At 42.9% G+C, this 25,856-nt stretch overlaps 1 protein-coding gene across 2 annotated transcripts; it reads right to left on the bottom strand.

The window, feature by feature from the left end:
• Positions 1-35: 35 nt before the first annotated feature.
• On the bottom strand, positions 36-25,357 carry LOC6614344 (homeobox protein Hox-C9). 2 transcript variants are annotated; one of them, XM_002038747.2, is made up of 4 exons: positions 24,485-25,356; positions 2,161-2,339; positions 860-942; positions 36-807 (listed from the first exon to the last, which is right to left on the bottom strand). In XM_002038747.2, the coding sequence occupies exons 1-4, from the start codon at positions 25,185-25,187 to the stop codon at positions 534-536; spliced, it is 1,239 nt and encodes a 412-aa protein (XP_002038783.1). In that variant the 5' UTR covers positions 25,188-25,356; the 3' UTR covers positions 36-533. The 2 variants fall into 2 exon arrangements, with proteins under 2 accessions (XP_002038783.1, XP_032578057.1); XM_032722166.1 differs by having other exon boundaries at positions 616-797; positions 24,485-25,357.
• Between the last annotated feature and the right edge of the window lie 499 nt (positions 25,358-25,856).

The raw sequence follows: 25,856 nt of genomic DNA, 5'->3' as shown, positions 1-25,856 counted from the left end.
TGTTAATTATTTCTTTTACTATTATTAAAACAAGATATATTAAAATATTTTATTCAACGTAATAAAGCTAAAATTGTTTAGTTGTTACACGTACTGATTATGGAACTGAATGGTTTATGGTTATTCTCAAAGGCGAACTTTAAGAATATTTTTAAGGTTTGCTTATTAACTCTCTTAGTTACAGTGGACCAGATGTTACATTTAAAACCACAGACGGAATAATTTATTTTAAATGATTTCTAGAAAGGGCAAATGGAATAAACGCGTAATTGAAATAAACTTATCCTTAAAAACTTCACATTGAAAATATACAGATAAATATGTTAAAATTAAGCCTAGCACGTGAATTATTATATATTATGCACATCTTTAAAAATTGTATTTCATAGGTGGTAATTTCATACATAGGAGTGAAAAATACTTGAATCAATTAAACCAAAGGAGCTTCGCCATTTCTTCTCAAACTAAGCGGGTTTATTTTTTTGCAAAATATATGCATTCAAATCGTTATTTTCAATAGTTTACAAATTAGGCTAATCAGCATTTTGACTGTGGGGAATGGGCAAATACGATGCCGGTGGCTGCTGATAGAGCAACTTGCCATCGGAATAGCGCATCAGGGTCATGAGCTTCAGCATGCGCAGCTCCTCTTTGTCCTTATCCTTATCCTTCTCCCGACCCCTATCCTTATCCATATCCCTATCCGATCCTATGCTCTGCATGTGAGCGTGGTGGTGCTGCTGGTGTTGCTGGTGGTGATGTGGGTGGAGGTGGTGCGAGCGATTGGGATCTGCTGACTGGTCGGGTCTTTAAAATAGTCAAGTCATTAACGTTCTTTAAAAAGCTTTGGTTCGCTGACATTTTCTCGCACTGCACGTCCTTCTTCAGCTCCTCCATGTCACGCTTAAGTTTGGCCCTTCGATTTTGGAACCAAGTGATGACCTGTTAAAAGGAGAAATTATTAGTTGCTCTTTACTGGTTCACAAAGAGGAGAATACGTTTCAAAATCAAGATGATATGTTTTAGACTAGCAACTATCCTAGCTGATCCCATCTCCCTCCGAAGACTGAAGAGGGTACACCCCAGCGATCTCCTTACCCGGAGGATAATATAACATATTACATTTTAAGTAATTGATAACTAGACTAGATTTTTCTTTCTTTTGTACTTTATAATTAAGATACCAATTGGTCTCATTTATCTTTATCACACATTAGGTTATGTACAGAGGAATTACTGAACGATTCCTTTTGAAACCTTAATAAATAGAATTTGCTTTGATCAAAAAAAAAAGATTTATATGTACAACTATATATATAGTTATACTTATAAATAAGTATAGGCAATCGCTAAACAATTTAGGACGCGGATATTTACTAATTTGCAGACATTAGAACAAAATGGATAGATTATAACAACAGAGAATATTGTAGTCGAGTTCCTGGACTATCAGATACCATTTACTCAGCCAAAGAAAAAACAATTCCAATTATATATTGTATATTATATATTATATATTATATATTATATATTATATATTATATATTATATATTATATATTATATATTATATATTATATATTATATTATATATTATATATTATATATTATATATTATATATTATATATTATATATTATATATTATATATTATATATTATATATTATATATTATATATTATATATTATATATTATATATATTATATATTATATATTATATATTATATATTATATATTATATATTATATATTATATATTATATATTATATATTATATATTATATATTATATATTATATATTATATATTATATATTATATATTATATTTTATATATTTACATGTTGACTGAAAAATAAATAGGCACTACCAGGCGAGTCTACGAAATTGTGTGTCTGAATAAGATGTACTTCAGTCCTATCCAGAAATGGATATCTTTTGTGATTTTAACTGTAAGTATTACATAGATATTTCCCTGAAAAAAGCGAAAAACAGCAGATTTTCAACAAGGGTATGTATTAGGTTTTTCCGCCCATGGCCTTTCAAAAAGGAAAAGTTCTATCCTGAAAACTGAATTTGACCCCTGAAAGGTGGGAGTCCACCCTTCTGATTTTCAATCGTATTTTCTCTCTTGACCAGCATCTACAGACATTCCCATACTCACCTGTGCGTTGGAGAGGCCCAAGCCGCCGGCGATTTCGTCGCGATCCGCTGGCGAAAGGTATTTTTGGTAGAGGAAGCGCTTTTCCAGCTCGAAGATCTGCTGGTTGGTGAATGCTGTGCGGGACTTGCGTTTTTTCTTGGGATTGGAGCGCGTGGCAAATATGTTCAACGTGGCGGGATCTGCAATGCAAAAGATCAACTTTAAAATCAACTATATCGGCAGCGGATAGGTGTGATGTCATCGTAAATTATTCAGATATCAGTCACTTTTATATGCTTCACACGGATGATCGTAAAACGGTGGGGGTTTATGGGACTTTTGGCTCTAGGCTTTTGCAGCCAGGTCAGATCTTTGTCCGGAGATTATTGTGAGGATGCTTTAATGGTCGCATTTACGGCCGATCTCTACGCACTCACCGGCACTTTCGATTCAATCACTGAAATGCTCGTGGTTAGAGCAATTCCAAACACACAATTCGATGGAATTCATAATAGACAATCCGACATCCACAAATCGTTGGTCATAAAGACAGCTCTAGCTTCTTCTATATATGTATGTATGTACACCCATACCATCACGTTTTATTGGCCACGCCGCGTTGAATGATTTCCCCTGTGTTGTTTTCTTAAGCGATTCGATGGGGATTTGATTTGATTTGGATTTTGATTGCCGGTATTTGTTTTTGGCATGTTTAAAGGTAATACGGCGGCTGATTGATGTTTTTACCGTCGGTTTTGTTTTTTTCGAAAGTATTTCTCGGCGGAAACGGCTTTCAACCCAGTTGAACCCAATGGATGCCAGCCAGCCCAACCCCATTAGGAATTGTTTATTTATCGCGAGCAATTCAATTTCTGCGCCTTTCGGTTGAGTGTTTATTAATGCCCGATATTTATATCGCCGCGGAATGATCGCCGCGAATGAGTGTGAGTGCTCAGCCAAAGTATCAACGGAAATGGTTGTTGCCTTGTTCGCTTATGGGGTTGAATTTGGGGGATCCAGAAGGACCCAGGAAGTTCGACGATGGGCGAAGATGGCAGCTGCGCAGTGGAAACCCTGTCGGGCAATACAGTTGTTGCTAAACATGTCCGACAAATAACAATTAAGACACCCGAATTTGGTCCTTGAAATGTGCAGGAATGGCGGGGTTGATTTATTCCCTATTCCCTTGTTCCCCGGTGTCCTTGCGGTTAAAGTCGAAATTCGGGTCCAAAGCCATTTTGACACTATCCTGATGTGTTTATTGTGAGGCTAGATAATCTACTGTTTGGGGAACGCCCTTTGCCACCAGTAATCGAGGGTTGAAAGGATCCTTGGCGGTAGGAAGCGCACATAAACGTGTTTTCCATTAACATGAGCAGGAACATGAAGAGTTAATTAAAGGTAAATGGTAGGAATGCCCTCAGGACACTGAAAATGTGCGTGAGTCGTGCCCTTCGTTGGGTTTTTGCTAATGCGTTAAATAACTTTTTAAAAAGTAAGCTAAACGAGTAGGTTCTTTTACTTTGTAACTAATTAAATGCTTTACTTGGAAAACATCTTTCCAACGAATTAATTTTTAAAGGCAACACATTTGTCTGTTAACAAAATCTTTGCCGGTAAGGCAAGTACTACCTAAACATAAGTCTGCTTAAAACAAGATACGCGAGATTAGTTAGCTAAAATTGAATGTACAAAAAATACTTTATTAAAGATGGAATGCGGATAGTCTGGGCACCATTTGTCATTTTCTTAAACCTAACCGTTAAGGGCATAAACCGAATTCGATTCATTAGCCAGCTCAATTTTGTTCATTAGCCAGTTTAATGTGGCCCACTTGCCATCAATACCACGTCCTAGCCACGCCTCTAATTAAAGGCCGTGGCTAGCCTGCTGTTGGCCAAAAACTGGTTGGGGATCGCGATGCTGGGTGTGTTTTCGGCCATTTGCTGAGCTTTATTAATTAAGAAACTGCACTTCGGGGGGCTGGACCAAGTCGGAGCCTGGTTAATGGCTTAACCCACATGGAGAGCGTGTGTCAGTTGCGGCACTTACAGCCGCCCAGACGGAGCTAAACTGCACGGGTATTTGCCGAAAGAATTACGACCTAGTTCGTCACCTGGTCAACACCTACACCTCGAGTCGTGGCCAACAAACAATGTCATCAGCATAACTAATCATTGTGGCAGGCGGCGGAGAGTCACCGGTGACACCTAACCACCGAACCACCGGGCGACATCCAGCACAATGGGTCCAGGGAGCTGCTCCTGTTGTCTGGAAAGTACGAATAACTTATGTCTTCTGGCAGCGTTGCTAATTGAGACACAAACAATATGACGCATTGTCCTTGTGCCAGTGGGTTGGGTCTGCTTCTAATGCGGCGGAGTGTACACTACGCAAAAGTCAAGTCGGGTTGCAAATCTCTAAGGATTAACACGTTCATAAACCGGAAATATATACCTGTAAAACATTTTACAACAAATCTGAACGTCCTTTTTTGAAAGGATTATACTTTTTATAACTTTACAGAAGGCGAAAGTATTTCCAAAGGAAACATTCTCTATGGTAATTGATTTTAAACGACTTGATTTAATACGGGCAAATATATAGTAATGCTACAAAAATATACATAAGTATTTTAGGTCTAGACAATTATTTGTTATAACGCATCGTATATAAAGGCAAGAACTTAAACAAAACGAATGCTTAAACTAGTATGATTATTATTTTATTTATATAAGAAACTGCACCGGAACGCAAATATTAAAACTGCGATGGGAGAACCTACTGTTTATTTGAATATAAATAGGAGATATTAGAGAAACTAAAGTGGCTTTAGGTAGCCAATTTTAGTCTAGACCCCCCATACTAATATGAACTTGTTAGTACACCGATTTTTCTTCGAGTGCACGGCCACAACGCGATTTGAGATGGCGTGCCTTATCAACGGCTAATCTGGAGTCCATTCCTGGTGCGCATGGCTAATGGTGTGGCTGGTAATTAGGCAAATTAGCTGGACTCTGCTACTGGGAGGCACATAAATTAACAGCAATTAATTAAACGCTCGCTGGTTAATGCCGGATCACGACCGGCTCTTCCGCTCCTTCGCATCGATCGAGATTGTTTTGGAAAATGAGCTGCGGCTCAGGCTGTAACCAGAGTGCGGCTCAAAGTGCCGGAGCAATTATGTTGATTAAGTCCGAACGATTCAATTAAAGCCAGCTCCAAATCAATCAGTCGACGAGATCAGCCAGCGGCCCAAAATGTGGCAGCGGTGGTGGCAGTGGTAATGGTAATCTCCGGGGATGCACGCATAAAGCGAACATCATAATAAAAGGCAGTGGAGATCACAGCGTCGAGATACTCTGGTGCTACCAAGATGCGTATCGCATCGCTCGGATAAGGCTAATGCTAATGCTAATGCCCAGGGTACGGGAACACTCGAATTGTTTGCCACAAGGTGCCTGCTGTTCACACGCTCTTCAAATGTTTCGGATCGCAGCGGACCCTTTGAAAGGCGAGTAGGTAGGCAGGCTGGTTTGGTAGCTGGATTTGGCCGGAGGAAAGCAGGCCAAAAGCATGACATGTGGAATGTGAAATCGGGCTGCCAGCGGAAGACTCAATTAGGAGCTTGGGCTTTTCAGGTTTTCGGATTTACGACCGCAAGGAATTTCACATTCCCAGGGCTCTGGGATGCCTAAATACCTGACAATAGCTTTATAAGATCGCCGCCACCACAGCGTTATGACAAACTCCAAACTCGAGCCGGCAAAGGACAAAGGCGACCTTCGGATGCAAAAGAGTTTGGCTAAAAGCGCTAATTATGGCCAGAAGAGCAGGAGAAGCAGCAGCAGCGGCAGACCACAAATTGCGTTGTCCAGAAGCTCGAAAGCGTAATCAAAAACTAATTTTAATCCTGTTTGGGGCTTGGGTCTTGGGGTTTGGGGCTCTGAGGAGCACAATATGAAAACAAAGTTACGGAGTGCCGCTTTGTGATCCTATCGGATCAGAGATTTTTTTAGCGGTAGGTCCCGGTTAATTTATTCTAAATGGCTTTTTGAAATCCCCGAAACAACACGAGAAGTTTACTTATGACGTTGCCGGCGTCTCTCCTTCTCCCCGAATATGAAAATAAGAGTACCCACTTTGGGTTTTGGAATCTCGGGATCTGGTATATGGTATCTGGAATCCGAGATCCCAGCGATGATTCAGACCGGATCAAAGTCGATGGCGGGCTCTGCATATTTTTCTCACTTTGGCGTGTCTGCGTGTTGTTAGCAATGAAATTGATGAGTTCGAGCAGGTTATAAAACCCGATACCTTTTGGCTACCTTTGTTGCTGGCTCTTTTATTATTATTATTGCTGTTGCTGTTGTTGTTGCTGGGCCTACGAAAGGCCGAGACACAATAACACAAATTAATATAAGAAGATGAGACAAATTTAGCCGCCGACAAAGTGAGCTGGCCACGGAGATTCCCATTCCCATTATCATTACGAATCGAAGTGGAGCGCGGGGTGCGTCTCCATAACGAGAAAGTTATAAATTTTGGTATTTTCTTCTCCTCATTTTCGATCTGGCGACTTTTCGACTGGTGGGGTCTTCCTTCGAACTGGAAGACTGTCATCGTTGGCCCCTTGTTTACACGCTCGTAATGCGCCCATAACTTTTTGTATTTTGTTGTCATTTGTACCGCCCCGGAGATCTGGCAACAGGCCCGAGTTTATAACCAGTGTTCTTTTTAGCCCAAAATGAACGTTATTAAGGAGGAGCTGATGCATAATAGATACATTCTTATACTGTGATATCTCAGAACAGCCAGACCAGATGTATATCTTATATTCTGATATCTCACAATGGCACTAACAAGCAAAATCCTTTGCAAACATTATTGTAATAATCAAATGGAATATACAAGGTAAGTAATACTAAAATATATGAATGGAAGGTTGGCAATTACAACGGACATAAGGCCAAGATCACTGAGTGTTTATATACCAGGATAGAACAGTTTTATGTTCATGGGTCTCTGCGTGACACCTTTAGGCCATTGAAATTTCTGATTATCTGTTGGCATAAAGGACTTTCTCTGGGTCTTTTCTGCCCCTTCTCCCTAATTGAAATTTTCGTACGTTGCGGCAGAGCGTAAAGTATTCATGTTCATGTTGGCCCGCAGCTATTTTGATTGCGATATTACATCTTGTAAACATTAACATGGCCAATAATTTCTGAGAGCCCCGGCGATTTGGCGAGTGGAAGAATATGTCAACGGTACCTGGGGGCAGCAATCAGATGTTTTCGACGGCTAATTTCTTCATACACATGTACATGCACCAAACGATCGGATAGTGGGGCACTTTCTTTCCGATGTCCTGCGGCTCGTTCTCCAATATATGTAAACATAAAAGGGTAAACCCACAAATCGTTTGCAGTCGATGTTCACCAAAACATATGATAAAAATCGATCGAACTTATGTATACGGAAACTTTTAGTAAAGACTATAAGCATGAAGTACATGTATAAATGGATATATCCAAGCTCTTAATTACTAAAGATCACTTGAAGATGTAACCTTTCACTGACTATTGACTTGCGACTTTTACTTGTAATTGCCAGTGGACCACCCCCGGCATTACATTTGATTGATTTTAATGGCTGGCAAATCAATTGCGATTCCGACGCAGCGAAACAAAGCGCCGAAAACGTGGTCATCCTTAATTCAATAATGTATATGTACGTAGGGCCCGACGAGAAGAGTCCCGGCCACACACCGACACTCCTCCGCGGGACACCCGTCCATCCATCCATCCAATCATCCATACAACCACCCGACCATGCCAATCCCGATTCCGATCCCGATCCCCATGCTTGGCATCCGCCACATGATTCACGATCGGACCGTTGCGCATGCGCTACGCAAAGCTTCGGATGGACAACGGGCGGGAGGGGACAACGCGTCGGCTCCGAGACAAAGTGTCGGCTCCCTTTGATCAACACGTATAAAATACTATGGCCCCGCCCTCTAAAAGGCAGATTAAACGAGATGGCGCTCGGGCAGTGGGCAAACGTATACTTAAACTTAACGTAACGTAAAGAGCAATGAATTCAGTCAGTGTAAGACTCGGCAGAACACGAAGCTGCAGACTGGGAGCTCGGATCGGCGGGACGGAACGGAGGAGCGAGGGCTTGGAGCCAGTCTCTGGATCCCAGGCGATGTCTGCAAGAACCATGTTTCGACGCATCCCGAGGCGCAGTGGTATGAAGTTGCAGGGACAGTGGGTCAAAATCATAAAGACGTCGATAAAAACCAGTACCTGCGGTAGACGGCGTTAAAAGGTAATTCTATTTATAATTTAAGAGCATGCTGAATAGTAGAGATTTAAGAGTTAATTAAGAACACATTGGTTGGCACTTATAAAAATTCGTAATGCTATATTCATTATATTTAAATGAAATGAATGTAAATATTAATGGACATAAAGACAATATGCATATATGCATAACATTTTGGAAAGTTACTTTTAGTACGACTCACAAAATCTTACGAGTTCACGTATCCCCAAATTCGTAGATAATTTCTCTTACGACGACTGTTAAAAGAATTTAATATAGAAACAAACGAATATTGGTATATAGGCTCGTCATTCCTTTCAAGATGTAGCGATGTTTAAAATGTGAAAAAATTCGTTGCAGTCACATAATTTTTAAGGCCCAAATGAAGTTTTCTCGCCTACTTTGTTTAACTATAAAACTTTTGTTTAAGGTAGTAAAAAATCACCATTTGTTGTAAGAACTATTAGAAATACACACTTTGCAACTGTTAATAGTCAGTCGATATAGTAATGAGTGGAGTTCCCATGATGGCCAACCGTAGCGCAATATATACCACTGTGTGAGCATCGCTTGTTCTGTGCGAGACAATAAAACTTACGTAGCATTGCAATTTGGGCGCTGTGTTTCCCCCCTCTGGCCCAGATTCACTACCTCTTTCGGTGGTGGATGGATCCTACTGCATCATTTTTATGTTTGCATGCTCTTTAAGCCCTCCCGATCTGGGGCGGCGGTATTTGGCGGCTGATGTTAAGTGAAAATCTGGGCTTGCAATCGCTAACATCAGCTAACAATGGTCATCATCATTAAAAGGCGATCAAAGGGCAGACAGCGGCTCTCGGGATGGATAGGCCGGGATGGGATGGGATGGGATCCTGCGCCCTGATTGAGTGACCTTCCCCAGCTCCGACTCCTGGACCAGCCTCCTCGCACACACGACTCCAATGTGGGCCAGCCCATCGCGCGGAATGGGTTTGCTGGCTTAATGTCTTTATAAGTAGTAGTCTTTATAAGTAGTATCAAAACCGTTTAAAAAACTACACACTAATTGAGTTAGAAGTTCGTTGGGGGCTTTGAACTGGCCGCCGGATCAAAGGCGCCGCCGCTCTATTGGTGGCACAACAAAGAGCGTTGACAACGGCATGTAAAGCCAACAATGCCCCAAGCAGCCTCTAGATGAATGGATCCCTGCTGATGATGATCACCATGGCCATAACCATCGCGATCGCCGAGCCGCTAAACTTGCCCCACAGACATTGTACGATAGTTTTGACAACTCAGCGAAACCAAAGCGGCGGCGAACAAGAGGAAAACACATCGAGTGCTTATTAATGAGCGACTCGCCAACAAAAACCACAGGTTGGGAATCAATTTTAAATTTGATTAAATGTGAATGCCTTTCGGCGAGGAGTTAGCTCCACTCAGAGAAATGTGCTAACGAAGTTAGTTCTCGGAAATCAGAAATAAATGAAGTCATTTATGCGACATATAGAAGTAACTATAATTTTAAATTTATTTAAATAATGAATTATCAATTAAATGAACAGTCTTAACACAATTTTAGAGTATAATCGGAAACTGTACTCGCTTGTTACGAAATGTAACTAACATAAAATGTACAAATAAGTTATAATATATTTATTTACTCGTTGCCTAATTTACTCGACTATCACCTTGTATAATGGTACCTAAATTACTGAGGATTACAAGCGCAGTATCGTTGATATTATGACAAGCTGTCATAAATTACAAATTAATGTAGTGATGCGCAGCCAGAGAAATAGAGAGAGAGACAGAGAGAGTTAGGAGTCGGAACCAGAATCTCCGAATGACTTCCTCAACTTGGAACCAACTTCGCAGCGACCAGGACCAGGGGCAATCTAACTCGCTGCAGGTAGCTGGGGTTTCTGTGGTCAGGGTCGTGCGATCGATCGGATGCGATGCGATCGAATCCGATCGCATCTGATCGGATGGTGTAGATCTCGATCGTTTTGTGCATCGATTGTTCGTGGTTCTGTAGTTCTGAGGCTCTGCGGTTCTGGGTTCTGGGCGGGGGTTTGGGATTCTTCAGGTGCCGGCATTGCCACCGCCATTGACTGGCCTACCTTACACCTCGCAGAAGCGAAGATCAAAGGCTGCCGTGCCGACTTAATAACATAAATTAATCTTCTCATTGTTGGGCCCAGAGAGAGAGAGAGAGAGGGATAGCACGTTCAGTTAGAGCAGTACGGGAACGGAGAGCCTGTGCACATGCGTGCCAAAAATGATACAGTAACAACACGCTATGCTAATCCGTCGTTGTTGGTTGCCTAACCAGGCTCTGTTAACGCACAAAGCCAAAACGGCATTTAATTTGGTTTTAGCCCGGTATTTGGCTCCGATTCGATTTCATTCATTATTTCGGGGTGAGCAATGAATTTGTAGCTCCTAAGCGGAGATCAAAGCGAACGGGCCGACGGCAAACAGGAGATGGACTGGTCGTGCACTTGGGAAAAAAGTTATTATTATTAACTTTAATACTTTGGGACCATATCATTATGGGTGGTGCTAGATGATTAGGCTCCTCACAAAAATAAATTGAGAATTATAAGCTGTTCGGTTAATGAAATAATATTTATATTATCACTCAATTACTTGAACCAAAATATATATTTTCGAGAATATTACTATCTTACTATGACTTTCCTCAGACTTTACGATTAATTTGATTATTTGCTGTAGATCGATGGTGAGATTTTTCTCAGTGCAGTGCTGGCAAATGTGCTGGCGAGGGTTTTGATCGAACGGCTCTGACGACGAAAAGCAACCAACGAGTCAGTATTAAGTATTTGAAATGACTTGCCAGGCATGAGTGGAAAATGAAACGAGCGCGGCAAATTAGCTAATCAACGCCCATTAGTCGTAAGGTATTGGAATTTATGATAAATTTCAGTTAGTACCCATGCGACTGGAGCGCAGATTGCGGCACGAGCGGCAGAACTCGCAACTCAGGAACAAGTTAATTTGCAACGGACTAGGAGTCCCCATTAGGGGTCTATACCTATCTAAAACGGTCCCTGATCCGCTTGATCTTCGATCCCGCCGATCCCGAAAGCCGTGTGATAAAGCAGGCATCTTTATAACACTGCGATCGCCCAGCAGGACGACGAGCAAGTGCATCTCTCATCGCAGTGCATGTGCGCCTGCGCGCTAATAACACATAATTTTGCTGTAAAACAACAAACCGCTGCGCATCGTTATCATTATCGTTATCATTATGGTGAGTTTTTATGTGCGCCTGCATGTTGGCTGCCCGTTTTCGAAAAGGCGTTGGCCCGCTTGCCGTTTTCAGTCCGCAGTCCGCAGTTGGCACTTGGCAGTTGGCAGTTTTCAGCTTGTAGTCGCCGGTTTGGGGCGACAACGACAATATCGCATAATTTATGTTTATCGATATAGCCGGCCAGATAAGCGGCTTTAAGCAAGAGCAGTGGGCCGCGCTCGTAGGTTTTGTTTTTAGTGAGTGAGTGCCATAAAATGAAAGTTCACTGCCGATGGCCGTTCGCATCGAGAAGTTGGAAAAATGCCACTTGGCTACCAGCTGAGAGGCTCGAAAAGCCATTTGTCGCAAATAGAGTTGGTATAAAAATATAATCTTATTTAAATTTATTAAGTTTAATAGGTATCGCAACACAAAATTCTCAGATAATACTTGATGTTTCCTTCAATCTACAATCTCGTTGTTGCAACGTAAACCTGTATTCAATTGTAAAGTTTAAGTTCCAAATCAACAAAAAGTACACAGATACATTTGAGTAATTTACATTAATCTCTATTCATAAATCTAATTTACACCATAATTTATTCATAATAGCCTCTTAACTGAAATCGTCAAGATAAAGACATTCGAATCAAGTGCGAAATACACTTATTACCTAGCCGGCTACATATCCATTTGATCCGAAATAGCCATGTCTTGGGTACCGATAACCGTTTCTGCGTCCTCTATTGACTGGTCTTCAGAACGGGTTCTGTTCCAATGCGATCCGAGCTATTAGCCATAACAAGCGACCATTTGTATGGCGCTTTTGATGTGCGTTCGTGTTGCGAGGGCCGTAAAAAGTGTTTTGCATGTTGCACCGAAAACACAAAAAACTAGTTACGGTTATGTGTATAATTACGGCGACAGCATGTTGGCATGACAAATAAACTGCGAGCGAGACCATAAATTAAAGTATCAGAATGCGTGAGGGTAGGGGAGGGCGGGGCAGTGGGCGGATGGGCGGATGGGTGGTTGGGGGGCAGCGGGTGTGGCAGGGGGAGTGGCACACGCAAGGCGTCAAGAACGGGATTGGAAGTGGAAATGGGCAGGACGACGAGGTCGGCGGTGGAAAAGCGGAGGCTTAACGGCAATGGCCACCTGACGACAAGTCTGAGCCAATTGTTAAGCCGTTGATATATGTCTGGTTTAGATATAAGCATAAGTATGTATGTAAGTATGTAGGCCTGATTCTGCGAGTGCGTGTTTTTGTGTAGTAGACTCGGCACTCAGGCTGCGGTGGGCGTGGCACACACTTAGCCTTCGTAATTGCAAGGTTCGCCGGATGACAAGCCAAATAAATTAACATTAAATATTGTGCAAATGCACTTTTTGTACACATTATCGTGTACACTGAAAGAAACTGATGTTTTTATAGAAAATCGAAAGTGTACTCATACAATTTTAAAGTACAATATTCATATTTAGCTTGTAATTTGGTTACTAAGGACAAGTTTTTGTGTGATTACTTGAAAGTAAGATACGATGTGCAAGATATTGTTAGGATGTAAAAGCATATACCCAGCTTTTTTTTTTAATTATTGCGTGTGCATATAATCACTTAGAATATTATTTATTATTTATGCATAGCATATCTGGAAAAACTATTGCACATTAAAAGCATTATAAAATCGCCTGGGGATAGTGTAACGCCCGCTGTTGCAAATACTACTGTCCCATTTATGGTTGCCGCTTTAACGGCACTGCAAACAATGCGCAGATTTATTTAATTGCAGGTGACGCACATGCACGCACACATCAGCACTCTTATAATACAAATTTACGCACAAAAACGCAAAAAAAAGCGACGTCGCTCTTGGAATTTATTTAATTAAATATACGCCCCGTTGGCAGCCACTTGGCTCCCAGCCCCTCCGATCGGCCAAATGCGCATAAATTCAGCACTTTATGCATTTGCTCAGCGGCTGCCGCAGGGGAAGTTGCAGTTGCAGTCGTCCAGGCTGCCATTACGTATACGAAGCGTATGGCTGCAAACATGCCCCATGACAATTTCGTTGGCGTTTACAAATGTGCGTGATGCCCAAGGCGAAATACAGCGGTCAGCGTTAGTTGGACAGGCATAAAAAGGCAGTTAATTTGGTAACTTCTCATAGGTCTCATTCCAAATTGATATATTTTTAGCACAGATTCAAATGCAAGGGATAGGAAAAGTTAAAGTTCACTCCTTGTAAGAAAAATGATTAAAAAAACTCTTCTTAAATTTATAAAGATATATTAAGCTTTAAAATCTGAAACAACACTAGTGAATTTTAATAATCTCAATCGTTTTCAATTTTGCGTTTAACTAATTTGGTATTTGATCTCCTTGGAGGGGCAATCGTATATATTCATAAAATATATACTTATATATGAGTTCATCGAAATTCTTGGGAATAAAGTAAGACTTTGCCATTTGATTGAAATATTCACTTTAACTTGTTTATCAACACAGAACTTTACCTTCTGTGCATCATCCTAAGATATTATAGGGTATTCCAGAAATGTTTACTGCATTCCCGTATTCGATAGTCCCACGCTCTCATGCAAAATGAGAATTTATGAAAAATTCGTGTTATTTCCTACGTATTTCACATCTGAGCTCACACAAGCCGATTCGATACACTGGAACATATGTCGGGTGCTTTTGTGTCTGCCAAAAGCGTTACGTGGGCCGTCTATTTTTGGCCAAGCTGAACCGGACCAATTGATATTTGGCTTTTGATATGGCGAGCGAAATCGATAATAAGAATGGTTTTTTAGGAAGATCTTTCTATGACTACGCTTTTTCATGTTCTTGCCGTGGTAGGTGGAAGTGGTAAAGAAGAGTCGCCCAAATTGCTCCTTTGTTGGCCAGCAGCTGCTCTTAGCCTTGTGCCTCCGCAGTAAGACACTTAAGAAGTGGCAACAACAACAGCCACATCCACAACCACTGAGTGGCCAAACAAAGGCACATAGTTAAGCATAATTTAATAGATACGCCGCTCGGGCTCTGCAATCTCTTTATGGTTGACACTATTGTCTAGGCCAAGTTTGTATGTGGGGCCGTCATAAAGTGATGAATGCATTATTATTATTGTTATTGTGGCTGCCGTTGTATGGCACAGTGTTTGTAGTATAGTGTACATTGTGTATTGCTGGCTGGGCCTTTGTTGAAAAGCGTTAATTGAGTGTTGCGAATGTGCAACGGCAATTGAAATTGTTTATGACTTGCAGTTGCTGCCAGCCGTAGCTCATGCTCAATAATGTGTAACGCAACTGCGCCTGCTAATGGACCCGCCTGTCCTACACTATCCACTTGGCCAATCGGCTAATCGGCTAATCAGCGGCTGCATCTAAGCCATATCCTGCGCACCAAAGGATACCGCCGACGGCAGCTCTCTCCTACTTGACAAAACACTCGGGCCGTCCATTTGGGGAGCGGTGATTATGCTTTATTAAGATGCAATTTTTATTACCGCAATCGGGACCTGGGAATCCGTAATCGGGAATCCGAGCCACTAGCCACTTGAACTCAACTGGCTGGATGCCTCTGAGGGAACACTTGACGGCGACGACGAAGATCGGCCATAGAAAATTTCGTTTCTTTCTTACATTTAGTGGTTTTTAATTGCCATAATTAGCGAGAACTGGGAGCTGCAAGGAGATTCAAGTGCATTCTGAAGTGACGTCTGCCGGGTGGATGGTTGCCCATGATGGCCGACGCAGACGACACAAGACGGAAGCAATTGATTCAGAGTCTGGGCCATAAAGATACGCCATAAATTAACACCAAAGCGATTAATGAAAAGTGGCGATCCACATCGGGAGCACATGTTTTGTGTCCGACGACGACCCAGTCAGGATATTGGCACATTAAAATCAATTAACTGGCCTGACTCTGATGGACGCAGTTCTGGCTTTCTGGTCACCCAACTCGAAAAGTGGAACTGTAACTGGCACAGATCTTCGGTTGGCATCTTAATGAGTCCGATTTGTTCGATCGCCAGTTGATTATTTCGTGGATGCCGTGTCATAAACTTAACGGCCATTTAAATGCTGACTTGTAATTTGTAAAGGTGTTGGCCTGGCGCGATCTGTCGGCCAAGCATTTAGCATTAAGATTTGCATTGTAAATGTTTTTACACTGATAGAATAATTCATTGTGCGACTATAATTAAAGGCGATTACAAGGTATTGGTAAATATATATTATAAGTGTTAACCACATACTTTATATGCTTATTTGTAGTGAATTATTAGAAATTGGTTTAACAGTATGCTTGAAAATCAACCCAATGTGTAAGTTGAAGGCAATATTTGTACTTAAGTGCTTGTTTCATTGTATAATTAAATTCACCAATCAAAAACATGTTATATTAGCTTTGTATAATTGTATGTTTTTTTTTTCTAAGGCCGCAAAGTTAGTTTAGCCAAAAAAAGGTAATTACAAGATACATTTTAATCACTCTGAATGGCAGTCCACGTAGTGACGAAGCGCACCATTGAGTGATAAATCAAGCGATTTTCAGAGTTAGCTAGTAAATTGATAAAGCGTGCAGGACTAGTAGAATCAAGTGGAAAATCATTTCCTGCCATTAAAGTTGTTTATTAGAACTCTTTTTGGGTATGCGAGCGTTACTTGTTATTTATCTCGTTTTATCTCGTATTTTAATTTAAATGAACTTACTGCATTTTTTTCTGTGTAATAATCTCCACGACTCAAAAGCTTTGACGTGGAAATCAGCACCATTTTATGTTAACACTGCTTATGTTTTTAGAAAACAGCCCCATTTGATTAGTTCTGCTCGCTCGTTCCGCTGTTATGACAAACGAAACTTAGCATTTAAATGCATTCGAACTTGACTGGCTGGCTGGTGGCAGGCAGTCAATTAATTAATCGAAAAACTGCCGAAATTCCAAAGCTGTCAGCCCGTAGACATGTCCGTGAAATGATAAACTCCAAGCCCAGAAATCCGTCGCGTCGGCCGATCCCCAGTCATTTTGCCACTTGAGCAATAAGCCAGTGAGCAACCCTTGTGCGCCTCCTTGCCTTTATTTTATGTTTTATGTTTTTTTCCGTCGACTGTCTCTTTTACATTCGTTAGTTGCCCATTGGCCCCTGGCATTTATGTTTAACACTTTAATTGTGATTACAAGCTGCAATCAAACGGCTACGAAAATAAACTAAAGGTTGGTTTGGTTTGGCTTGGTTCGACTTGGTTCGGCTCCTCGACTGAGTGACTAACTGACTTGCACTCGAGCCACCGGCGGTGGTTGCCCCTTTCCCAGCTCCCCGCTCTTAACGTGGCTTATGCATGTTTAAGCAGCAACTGCAACACCTTTTGGCAACAAGAGCGCGTCATGTCGCTGGCTTTATTAAATTACTTGTCAAAAGTGCACACACGAGCTTGAGTTAAGTTAAAGCCCGAAAGGGGTGATGGGTAGAGGGGAGGGGGAAGGGGGAAGGAGGCGTTGCAATGTCGGCAGACATGAAACAGCCCCAAACAACCAAGCGAGTATTTACACGCAGAAAAACCAGATCAGTCGGTATGTACGCAGGAAATTAAAACAATTAACAGGGCTAATGCTAATATTCATACCAATTTTAAGAAAATATATATATATAATATATATTACTAAATTACCATGCTATTTTATTTTTAATATGAACTTATATATTGAATATCTGGTTACAAAGAAATTTTAAATTAAATCCATTAACTGGAATTAGTGGCAGCAATACAAATGTATACGTATTCTGCAGTTTATAGGTACTACTTTTTATGTACTATTTTTCCTCTGCACTGAACTCTTTTGCATTTGGCCAAAACATGAAATACAACGCCTTTCGTTGGTATAACAAGACGTGTCATAACATTCTGCACTGCAAAACGGAATACAAACGAAATCGAAAAGAAATGCCATGGAGAAGAAAATCAATTAAGGCAAACATTTTGTTTTCATTTCGATTTCCCCGCAGCTGTGCAAGGGGATTAATTAATCTTGTCAGCGATTGCAAGTCATTTGCCATGGAAACAGCGGCAAACATCTCGCATAGTCAAATTAATTTACTTCACACTTTAATAAACGATTACACAAATACCCACCAGCACATGGGGCTGCTGTTGTGCCGCTGAAGGTGTTAAATGCTTTGTTGACACTGCCCACAGTAGCAGCCCATATAGATATACCATAGAACTATATATACCGATCTGTGGAAGCGATTCGGGGGAAGAAAACATTTTTCGACAGCTTCCTTCGATTTTACCGTGAAGTTTGTCGTTCTCGGCCTGCTTTATTGCGGTGATTGTTGGTGGTTGTTGGTTGGTTCTCAGTCGTGTTGCGTGTAAATAGCAACATCCACATCCAAATCCACAATAACAACACCAACTTGTGCTTGTTTTTCCAAATCACTGAGTTCTCTATTCATTCCCGCATTCGTTATGCCCTTCGTCCCTTTGGATTTGGGCGAAGTCTCGAATATGTTCCAGTGAAGGGCTGAATGCCTCTTTGATGTACTGCCTGTGCGGGGGAAGGCGTGAAAATGACTTAATGTACTGATTAGGGAAAGTCAATCGTCGGAAAGGAAATGATTTTGTGCATCCGACTGTAGTGGGAGTTGGAGGAAGTGAAGAAATCACAAGTGATGATTAACGGATTGATTGGAACTAATACATGCGCTAAGAAACTAATGTGACAATGTTCTCACTTTTAACTTCTTGCCATGTGCTTGGACCACTCCCCTCTGATATCAAAATATATTTTATATCCCATTTAACCACTTTATCAAGTGCAAGATCTCCTGCACTTAATGTTATTATCCAGATACATTAAGAATCCGCCACGCTGCAGAATTTAAGCGTTCTTTGAAGATCCTATGACGGAGCGGTCTGATTATGATGAACCCTAACGAATCCTCTTGTTTTACAATGTATCAAACGATACTCGGGGCTCGTCAAAAATAGATGACTGCACCTGTCGGCGCAGCGAATGGTCGAAGCCCGAAGGAGGGCAACACCTTGCTGGCTGGAAAACTGGAAGCCTGGGGTTCCTGGGGAGGAAGTGGAGGTCCAGCCCGACCATCTGTAACTATGTTTCTTCGCATTAATGTCGCCTGATCCGTAGCCGTGAATAATTTCCCCATCCGCTCGGTTGATTCCTCCCCTCTGACCAACCAACGATCATCGCTCGTTTGTTCGGCATCGCTGCTAATGATTTGAATGCTTTAATTTATGCTGGCTTTTCCACATTTATCATCAAAGGCCTGGGCATATAAATATGATTTGTATCCGTGCATTTTCTCGATTATTACAGAAACTCCCGCGTTCCTACTGTTGGCTTGGAAAATGCTTCTAATCTGATTAAAACCCATATCATAGGAGGGAAAGTATTTATTTCATCTACCTAGTTTAGTTTAGGCGTCTAACTTATTATTTGTTCAATTATATAAAATATTTTCCATGGCTTGAGCTACTTTTTTTTTTGCAGTGAACTCTGAGATCCGCACAATGGCCAGCGCTAGGATGGAAAACTGGTTTTGCCCGACCAGGCGCCAATTGACCCACATAATGTGCAGCTGGAAAAGCCGCGAGGAAATGCGTTTTCCCCTCCGAGCCTTTAAGCCACCTCGTCAGCCGGTTGCAGTAGTTCGCTGGGCTGTCCGTGAACGCATCAATCTCGCACTCCGCGTTTCCTGGCAAAGACCCTGTTGGCCAAGACTGCTGGCCAAATGCAGAGTGCGCTATACGCCGTGGTTCCACGGGGTCAGCGAGGAGTGTTGCTCCGGGGCAAGGGGCCAGGCAGAAAATGCGTTTTTAAATGGTTTTTATGCGTGGCGCGGGCTTTTGATGTTCGACACATGCCGAAAATTCACAGCTCGGGCGGTCCCAGCTCTTCACTGCGGCCAGTGATTAATGTTTGGCAAAAACGCGAATGCGAATCGCAGTGGGAACGAGAATGCGAATGCGTTTTTAAGAACTTTGACAAGGTCCTGACTTGAATGCCGCATTCCAGCCCCTTTTCTGTGTTCATTTGGTACACGGAAAAAGAAAGCTACTGCAATTGAATGGAAGTTGTGAATATTTTTGGTAGATATATGTAAACTTGTTACGATGGGAATTGTGTCAGACATACATAAATATTTTAAAAAGATGTATAAATATATTGACTGTTAACAGCGAACCACTACGAACTGATCCTCAAAAGGTTTATTCCTTTCCTCACCCTGATTTCTCTTCGTGAAGCCAACCCTCTTAGCATTTGGCAACAGTTGGCCTCGGCCTCCCATATGGCCCTGCTCTGATAGAGTTATTACCAAATGTACTGCTCCTTGGCCAACTCTCGTTCGCACCTCTATCGCTCGGCTGCCACTGCCTTTGCCACTACCACTTCCACATCCACATCCACTTCCACTCCAATTCAGTTTCATTCTCAGTCGGAGGACTGGTCTCCCGGCTGGCTAATTCTCTCATTTGCTGTCTCTTGTGCAACTGTCGATGCTTGATTTTCGCTTGTCTTTATGATCGGCCTGCCTGCTTTGATCTTGACGCCGATGGACAGTGGAGGATGAAATGGACTGGACGGGACTGAACTGAGCTGAACCGAACTGGACCCCTTTCCGCCCGATCGGATCGCGGGTAATGGGCAGAGAAGAAAAATGCAACTTGAGCTCAATTAGTGCTCATCAAAAGCGTGTAGGCAACACCTTCAGTGCGTCGCTTTCGCACACCTTTTCAGCCGGCGAGTATCTGTGTACCTGGGTATCTGCGCATCTGGGTATCTGGGTATCTAAGTATCTGAGCGTCTCAGATACTGATGCGAGAATCTGCTGGCCCGGCGTCACTTGCTCTGACTTTGGCTCTAACCGAACCGAGCGAGCCATGCAATTTGCTCGAGGGGTGCCCCATGATGACGGACCACCCGAGTGGTACCGCTTGAAATGGTATTGCCCGGAATGCCGTGGCTATATGGGTAGAGGTGACCATCACGGAGGGTCGAGGGCCAGTGAAAGCAAATCAGGCAGTTAACCAATTTTGAGGGGCCACCACGTAGGTTCGGCTAGTTTTCTGTAGTTTTCGCTGGCTCGTTTTAATGCAAATGCTTTATGGTTAGTCGGCACGCAAACTCATATTTCTCTGCCACTTTTACAACTGGCGAATTATAATTTTTAATAAAATATTTGAGGCACAACCGTTAATTAGAGAATTTATGCCGAGCGCCGGCTTGTCAACTTGTTTCGGCTGCTCGGAGGCTTTTTGCAATATCTCATGCATATTTTATGCGACGTTAGAACAGTTTGCGCCCGCAGTCATTTTTCTCGATTTTATTGAGGCAAACGAGTCTCGCCTTCTAGCATTCAATAAGCACATATGCGAATCACATTTTTTTATAGTATTAGTATTCGCCGCGCTCGGTGTTTTAATGTCATTAACGAATTTTGTTGAAACGCTGTGCAGCTATTAATCATTCGAAATGAATTTTATTTTTACACTTTAGCGGAATTTCTTTTTGTCTGCTTGATTTATGTGTAGTCTGAACTGGGAGCTTGTTGACTTTTGCCAGAGGTTTTCGCCTATTGAATGGGTTTCTTGGGAAACATTTAAATTGAATGAAATTGCAAGTGCAATTGATCAATTTGCGCATTGATCGGCGGAATGTGCAGTAAATTTCTGCCTAGCTGCCAAGGAACTCAAATGAAACCTTGGTATTCTAAACAATTTGTGCTCTCCAGTACAATAAACTCACAGAGAGATTGTTGTTATCCAAATAGCGGTGTGCTAAATTGTTTATGGATTTTGATGCACGCAGCACTAATATTTCTTATCAGGAAACAGATTTTTAATACCCGGCGATCTGGAGGCAAATATTTGAACAGCAATTACAGGGCAAGTGGCCACTAATGCGAAAGATGGAAATCTATCTGGCACAGCTGATAAATACATATGTATTACCATTGTAGGGGGCGTTTTAAGCCAAGGCATGCCATTCCGAATGTCACGTTGTTCGGAAAGTAGAATCTCGAAAAGCCATTACCCCACCCATTAGCTGCGGTGGGATATGGGACATGGGAGCACCATTTGTGGATGTGGACCGGTTATGGATCGTTTGATTTGACGTGACTGAAAATTGCCCTATAACAGCTCTGATTGGGATCCATTTGCATGGTAGTTAGCACACAGGCCGGCCCACTCTCCGTGCGGATTTCCAATTACAACTATAATTTATGCTCAATCCGCCACTTATTTACATTTTCGACTTTGCTCCCATTCGAAATTAAGTATACGTCTAGTTGAACTAATTAGCTCCGACTCTTTGGGCAGCCTAACAACTAACACCCGGCCAGCGTTTTACTATTGTTATTTGGTTCCGCCCCGCCCCGCGACCTCAGCCCGCATGTTGTAAAATGTTTACACTGCTATCTGTCAAATCAACTGTCAACCCGAAGAGCCATCATCATTGTGGCCGGAGTATCTGTGTGAGTCTAGGGCCTGTCAATGTATCTGGTTGCGGTGCGTTTTGTGGTTCATGCTCGGCTGCGTCGCAGTCTTCGCAGGCTTTGGGTCTTCTGGTGTTCTGGTCCTCAACTGCCATGGCCGCCGCCTTTTGTCAAGTGGGAAAAGTTTTAGTAATTAAATTGTAATTAGGGATGCATCCGCCGCTCTGTGCCGTTTGTGCGTTCAATAACGCGGCTGTCTGTGCCAATTGTCTTGGCGTTTCATCAAGCCCACATTTCAGCGGCAGCCACCGTCAACCCGTGCTGATCACCCCACGACCGGGCTTTCTTTGTGCCCAAGTCGCCATCCGTTTGCCGGAATACCCTCTAAGAGGGTAGTTCCCCCCAATAATTATCCACTTTCCATTTTCAATTGGCGGAACCATAGAAATATTACATACTAACTGAGAAAATACAAGGAAATCGTTCTTCGAACTAAAAGAAAGTAAACATTAAATTAAAACATCTGCTAACCCTTATGGGTTCTATTCGACTTTGCTGAAACGTGTTAAAGGGTACCCATTCTTCGGTGACGTAATGTGGCAGGTATCCACGCGTAATTGACAAGACCTAACGACAGGTCCATTGTTCAAATAGCTGCAACTTTTCAGCCATTTTCATTGTAATTATTTTGTATGTGCTGCCTGGGCCTCTTTATGGTTTATCTGCCGGCAATCGTCATGAGCGGTGAGCAGGCCCAAGCTCCAAGTGGGGCTACGATGGCGTTGCAATGGGAGTTGTCGCTGCTCCTAATTACCAGGCGGAAGTGCCTCAGATCTTTCCCCCAACTGGCCGGTTACGGCTTTTGATCAGCCGGGCAAATTGCAGGAGGCAGCCGTAGGAAGGGTTCAGTCCATGGCCAACCTCGCGTCCCCTCTTCCACTTCCACACCGGATGCTGTCTTGGGAAATGCAATACAATTTTCGCAAACTGCGGCGCTTAAGTGCAGCTCGGCGATAATCATAATCATCCCGGGCAGCACTCAATGCCAGTAGCAGTTGATCAACCGATCAAATCAGCTGGTGCTGATTAGATGGCTCTGTGGCAACCCAACAACCCAGCAATCCGGCAATGCGGCAATGCGGCAATGCGGCAATCTAGAGTGGGGCACGAACCAATTGGCTGATGTACGTGCGGCGCGTAAATTCAATTTCAGTAGCTGATGAACAAAAGCGCAGACCATGGGTTCGCTGATGGATTGCTGGTCAGTGCACTCGCAAAAAATGTGGCAGCCGCTGTAGCAAGATATTTTAATAGACGTTCACGGCCAATATTGTTATACATCGAACAAATGAAGGAAATTGATTTGAAGTTATAATAAATAAAGAAACGTTCCGTTTAAGATATTTTTTAGATACTCTTATGTTATGTTATGATGTGTTTTCCAAAATAAGATATTATGAGAAATAGTTTTCCCAGTGGCTCCCGGCAGTTTCTGTTTTTATTCCGAGTGTGGGATAAATCGGTTTGCGCCTGCGACTTAACGAGAAATCAACGCCGCTAAGCAAATTATGCCGAACGATACGCATGCGCCAGAGCCATCAGAGATCAGCCATCAGCTGGAGTCTGAGTTCGAGCTGGAGCAGCAGTTCGCCGCAGCTGGAGCAGCATCATATCACCGGGCTGGGGCCTTCGAGTGGATCTGGGTATGGGTATGGGACTGGGACTGGGTCTGGGTCTGGGAAAGGCAATTGCCATCAAAGGCGATGCCGAGCGAGCTGCCAGCCGGCTGGCCTGAAATTGATTTAGCCACCTCGGCCGAGCAGGCTGACCTCACTACTGTTTTTACGCCTTAAGCAGAATCTCATCAAGACGTAATGACAACAATTGATCAATCGCTGTCCGGGCTAATGGTTATGATGGGTCTCGTTGGGAAATCAGTTTATATTAAAATGTAATTTGATTGCGGTTGTGCACACAGAGGTGAACGCAGAGTAAGTAAATCTACAGATCATATATAACAAAAAGTTCAAATACTCAGGGGTGTTGATGAAACTTGAAAAAAAACATGCAAATAATGTTAATGATGCATCATCTATTACTTAGCACTATAATATTGTTTGCATATTTTTTTTATATGGAACATAAAACTCTAAGAAGATTGTAATTGCAAAAGGTGCAAGAATAAGATTGTTGGTTGTCCACTGGGTGCCACAGTTTAGACGCAAAGTCTTTCATGTTCGGTGTGTTTGTAAGTTAAACCATTTTCTGTTTGGTTTTAGAGAAATATATATTCACTTGAAAATCACTCACCCTGCTCCTCGTCAAAGTTCTTGGTGGACAGTTGGAAGAGGGCGTCTAAGGGAGTGTCTCCACTTGATTTGCTGACCCCCTTTGGCTGTTCCTCTGGCGACTTTTTTGGAACCTCCATTCTGTCCTCTTGGGAACGTTTTTCCACTTTTTCCGCCTGGGTGGGACTGCAGCATTCGGTGCTGCCATTGCTGCTGCTCGATCGCTGGGAACGCTCGGAACTGCCGTCCTCGGAGGCGATGATCGCGGGATTCAGGGTCATGTGCCGGAGGAGTTGCGCCTGTGCCTGGAAGTGCTCCTGCAGCTGACGCTGGTAGTCCCAGGCCAGACGCTGCTCATAGCTGTGGAGCAGAGCGGGCGATAAAAATGTATGTAGTGCAGCCGGCGGAGGACAATTCGGCACCACGGGCATTTGCAATCTTTCGTTGATCAGAGCCAGGGGAGCAGGTACTCCTGGTAAAGCATTGGGAATGGCAATTCTCTCCGGCTTCTTCTCCACGCGATCCTCTTCATCCCCTCGCCCCAGGATATCGGCAATGGAAAAGCTCTTGACCCTGACGGGTGATGACTTTTGGCGGTAATTTTCCAGGCTAATAGGACTCCTCAAAAGCCGCAATCGTTTCATATTCAACGATCTCAGGGGCGGCGGACTGGGTGAACCCACCGAAACATCGGAGTTAGCGGGACTGGGAGTTCTTTGCGGCATCTCTAGGTGTATTTTCTTTTTGCCACTCAGCACATCCTGGCTGTATCCTTACGGCTTAGCTCCAAACTCTTTTCTACGGGCGATTAAAACGCGACGGCAAAACGCGCGGCTGTCACACGAAAAACGTCGGCACAACGTGCAACACAACCACCAACAACGAAAATGGCTCGTGGCCAGAATGCGATGCTAATGCTGCTCGGCTCTCTGCCTCTCTTTCTTGGCCAAGCTCTCTCAACTGGTTTTTGGGGCCTCCAAACTGGTTGGCACCCATGACGTCACGGACTCGCGCAGCTGCGCAGCTTGTCTAATTGGAAACGCCGCCTCGCTCTCGCCAAGGGGGCGTGCCAGCCGAAAAGAGAGAGACGGAGAGAGGGAGAGCTACCAGATGACCAATAGCAGTTGGTCGAGGGCCATACAGACCCCCTCACCACATCAAAAGTCGCTGTCAACGTGCGAACGTCATTAATTTGTACAATTTGACATGCGCTCTCTTTTCCTCCCTCTCTCTCTCTCATTCTCGTTCTCTCTCTTTGGCGGCACTATTTCCCTCTCTTTCCCACCGCTTTCCAGGCGGCTGACTGCGTTAATTATCGTAATTGTTGGCTCACCCGCTTTTTCGCAGCTCTCTTTTGGCCCACTCAATTGTCATCAATAATGATGTCTCGTTGT

The sequence above is a fragment of the Drosophila sechellia genome, chromosome 3R, assembly GCF_004382195.2.
Source record: "Drosophila sechellia strain sech25 chromosome 3R, ASM438219v1, whole genome shotgun sequence".
Classification (NCBI taxonomy): Eukaryota; Metazoa; Arthropoda; class Insecta; order Diptera; family Drosophilidae; genus Drosophila; species Drosophila sechellia.
Note: the sequence above shows the minus strand (reverse complement) of the source record. Positions and strands in the feature narration are given on the sequence as shown.